The 4219-nt window shown below is 40.5% G+C and overlaps 1 protein-coding gene across 1 annotated transcript; it reads right to left on the bottom strand.

The window, feature by feature from the left end:
- Nucleotides 1–2052: 2052 nt before the first annotated feature.
- Nucleotides 2053–3769, bottom strand: LOC137717448 (putative strigolactone esterase DAD2). The gene is made up of 2 exons (XM_068456825.2): nucleotides 3114–3769; nucleotides 2053–2999 (listed from the first exon to the last, which is right to left on the bottom strand). The coding sequence occupies exons 1-2, from the start codon at nucleotides 3485–3487 to the stop codon at nucleotides 2543–2545; spliced, it is 831 nt and encodes a 276-aa protein (XP_068312926.1). The 5' UTR covers nucleotides 3488–3769; the 3' UTR covers nucleotides 2053–2542.
- Between the last annotated feature and the right edge of the window lie 450 nt (nucleotides 3770–4219).

The following is a 4219-nucleotide window of genomic DNA, read 5'->3' as shown; positions in this document are numbered from 1 at the left end:
GTGGTTTATTTGTTTGCACCACTGGGCTCATGGGTGGTTCGAAACTGACCAGGTCTTGCTCGAGTCATCCGAGGGTGTGAGGATCTGTGCCCTCTACTTCGCTATTTCTACCCACCCACTCTTTAAAAAATTGGGGTCAAATGAGATTCTGTTAGAAAATTTTATGTGTGTTAGGAATACAAGCATATACGTAATATGTCATTATATAAGTATATGAATATTTAAAAAAAAATTCTTCTACTTGTATAATAACAAATAACTTTACGCGCTAAGTCCCGGACCCCATTAAAAAATTTCTCCACTTTTGGCACCTTTTTTTTTTTTTTTGAAAACTCTTGGCACCCAATTTTGACCACACAAAAGCTCCAGCTTATAAGATCATAATTAACTTGTGTTTTATTCTGTTTTCGACAAGCTATTCTGTATTAGTAGATGTTAATCATGATTAGTAGGTTAATTAGTTGACTTTGGTTACTCCTCTAAGCTTCCCATTAACTTTGCACGTACAAGTTACATCGTTCAATTGTCAAATGCTTAATCAAATTTGATGTGCGGGGGTATAAAAAAAAAATAATAAAAAATAAAAAAAAAGCTTGGTTAAAGCCGTGAAATATTTCTAAATTTGGGCAGGGGACCATCTAATTTTTCGATAATATTTTATGTTATAATAGTTTCAGATACAAAGTCATCTTATTTTTATTGACAAATGAACAAAACGGTCTTTTTTTTAATAAACGATATTATATACACTAACAAAGAGGAGATGAGCTTAGCCTCACAAGGGGCTAACAATAATGTGGTTCAAATTCGCATTTGATGAGAATCGAACCTAAGACCTCTCACTTACAAAGTAAAGATGAATTCTACTAAATTGTAGTACTAAATGACATGAACAAAATGGTGTTACATCTTAAGTAATTGAAAATCAGTTTTTTTATATGCAAACAACAATTTTCATTACTGAAATATATTGGTTAGATTCCTTGTATTGAGCATATTTTTTGGGTCGTGTTGTCACACACTCATTTTTACTTCTCAGACACCTTTCTCAAATTTCGATCGTTTGATTGGTTGAATTGAAGGAGATCATTGTCCAATCCCAAATGACCCCAAAATGAAATGAGAACTAATTTTCACACATCCTTTTGAGCTTATCATACACCCCTCTTGTTTAAAATCATTGGAGGGAATAAATTAAATTAAGCAACCATTGAAAGTACGTAAGATGCTGAAAAGCGTGTGTGTTTATTGTTTTTAATGAAAAAATAAAAGAAAAAATAATTAGTTGGGTGGAGACTTTGGTAAACGGCAAACCCAACAGGATAACGCAACAATTAGATGGCTTTCACAACCACACCTCGTGGACTGGGTTAATTTGTCTGTGGAAACTCCAAGACTGGGCTCTGACTACAAGTGATGCTCTTACACGTGAAAAATTACAAATAAAAGCCCGAAAGGAAAAACGAGCCTAAGAATATTAACAGGATACGAACAAGATGGGTTGGGTTATTATTTTGATACAAGAAATATTGGGCGAGGAGAAATGAATTCGGAACATCGAGTGTAAGAATAATGATCTTAAGCTGCTAAACTACAAGTCCCCCGCAATGAAATTGTGTTCTTTCTTCCCATTATTAGCTTCATTGGAACGAATTTTGTATATGAAGAACAGATACGCACAATTCGATGCTCATCGTATCATCTTCTCTATAGCTCCATTCGATCTTGTAAGGACTTGCTTCACATATAGTGGAGTTGCTGGTCAGTTGATTCGTGTTTAAGAGGAAAAAATAATGGTGGCGGATAACCTTACTCATAATCTCTAGTTATCATGTATAATTTAGGTAGATAGATCTAATTACTTATTGTATCAATATTTCACTTGTCTTCGTTCTTCTTATACAAATGAAACTAGGGAAATGAGAAATCTTTGGAATTTCAAGTGCATAACCACTTCAGCTACAAATTTCTTTCGCAAATTGTTACTCTCAATCATGTCAACGACATCTTTCCGTTAACCAATCATATTCCTCAAGACGAAACACAATCATATTTTGGAGCAAAGAGAACATATTTTTAAAAGTGAAAAGGAAAAAACTGGATATAAGAAGTCGAGTACAATTGCAGAATTAAAGCAAAGATTCCAACCCAATGAAGAAATATCGTAAAGCACAAGAACAATGGAAGAAGAAAAGGAGGAGAATTGGGCCATCGCCAATTGACAAAAGAGGGCTACGTCATCACGTGATATTCACGTGGAGATTCTTATCCTTCCAAAGCTAGTTTCGCTCCAAAAGAACTAATGTCCACAGGTATTGGACCACGTGTCGCTATCTCCATGCGAATTACCTCGCCCTCTTGTACCCGTCTTGCAGGAAAGATTTTTCAATGCGATTGATCGGTACACGAAATAATATTTCACGTATCATTATACAAATAGTAAAACATGTGTGGTAAAAAGTTAATAATTTAAAAAATAAAATTTGTTATCACGTGGTCCCACTTGGATTCCCGTCGGAGTGAAAAAAACTTCGCCTCGCAGCTAGTCCTCCCCTCCGGCCGGCCCCACCTTCGACGCAAGGGCGTGGCGAAGCTTCCGAGCCAGCATACCCGGGGCGCTCAGATGGGGCAAGTGCCCTTCCGTCTCCAGAATCACCACCGTGTTCCGACCGCCCAGGTGGTCCCTCAGGTAGTTAGCCACCGACGCGGGCACGGACACGTCCCTCGCCGTCTGGATTATCCAGCACGGTACTCGGACCAGCCCCAAAACACCCCTCAGATCGCTGTTGAACACGGTCCGAGAGACGAAAAGCGAGATGTCGGGTCGCATGTTGAACAGGGTGCGGCTGAATTCTCGGACCGCTGTCGGGACGTCGGCCCCAACTGCCAGCGGCGCGAAGCCGTTGACCCATGCCTCGTAATTGGCCTCCATTGCCGAAAAGACCTTCTCAATCTCCTCCTGCTCGAATCCTCCATGGTAATCTCGATCGTTCAGAAACCTAAATAAAAAAATTAAACAATTGGGTTCTTCAATTCGGATGAAATATCCAATTGGGTATTAACAATTGAAGAAATTTCTAGCTTTTGAGAAAATGTGCGAATTTTAATTTTACCTCGGGGAAGCGCCGATGAGTACGAGCTTGGAGAAGAGTTCGGGGCGGCGGATGGAGGCTAGGATGCCGATCATCGCAGAGACGGAGTGGCCAACATAGGCGCAGCGGTTGACGCCGAGGGCATCGAGAATGTTGAGGAGGTCGTCGACGTAGGCGTCGAGGGTGGTGTAGCGGCGGAAGTCGAAGTAGTCCGGGTTGACGCTGCCGGCGCAGACGAGGTCGTAAAGAATGACGCGGTAGTATGGCGTGAAGTACTGGAGAATGAGCTGCCAGGCCGACTGGTCGGTGCCGGAGCCGTGGGCGAAGACGACGTACTTGTCGCCGGAGCCAACGACCCGGACGTTAAGAGCGTCGAGGATGGTGGTGCCGACCATGTTTGACTGTTAAATTTTTGGGGGAGGATTGAAGTCGATGGGAATTAGGTGGAGAGTGGTGAGTGGATTGTGGAGGGGTGTTGTGGTATTTATATTGGTAAGGGATTATCAAAATCTTTGTGTGGAGGGAAGAAGATTGGCAGCATTTTGTTGGTTTGGGTGAGAAATGTGATGGAAATTGTGAAAGGTTTGTTTTTGTGTGCGATGGAGCTTTGCGTTTTATGCAGGACTGACTGGCGAGCATATGTTGTTTTAGGACAATAGATTTCTATCATGTGTGATAAGGCTTGGAGTGTGATGGTTCTCTCATTTAGTTGGCATTAACGAGGTGGCCCGTGTGTTCTTAGAAGAAAAAAAATCGGTTAAGGTGATTTAGATACCTGAGCTTAAGACCTATAGAGGCTTCAATTAGAAGATACGATTATGAGACAAAGACTCAAGTCAAAAGGGATAAAGGAAGATCTGAGAAGACTTGGAAAAAGACATAAGAAAATATATGAAGCTAACGGAAAACTTGACGCAAAATAGTGCGCAGTGGCATTCTAGGATTCATACAAAACCAAATCCACCTAGTGGGATGAAGCTTTGTTGTTGTTGTTGTTTGTTTGTAATGAATATTCTTAAGTCAGGACGAACAAATCACGTGGTGGTATCGTTGAAGTCTCAAAAACACTAAACACATCACTCTTTCAACTTTACAATCTCTCACTCTTTTGTGGGTTTAATTATATG

The sequence above is a fragment of the Pyrus communis genome, chromosome 8 (assembly GCF_041283825.1).
Source record: "Pyrus communis isolate YQ-2024b chromosome 8, ASM4128382v1, whole genome shotgun sequence".
NCBI classification, from domain to species: Eukaryota; Viridiplantae; Streptophyta; class Magnoliopsida; order Rosales; family Rosaceae; genus Pyrus; species Pyrus communis.
The sequence above is the reverse complement of the archived record's forward strand: the minus strand, read 5'-3'. Positions and strand labels throughout refer to the sequence as shown.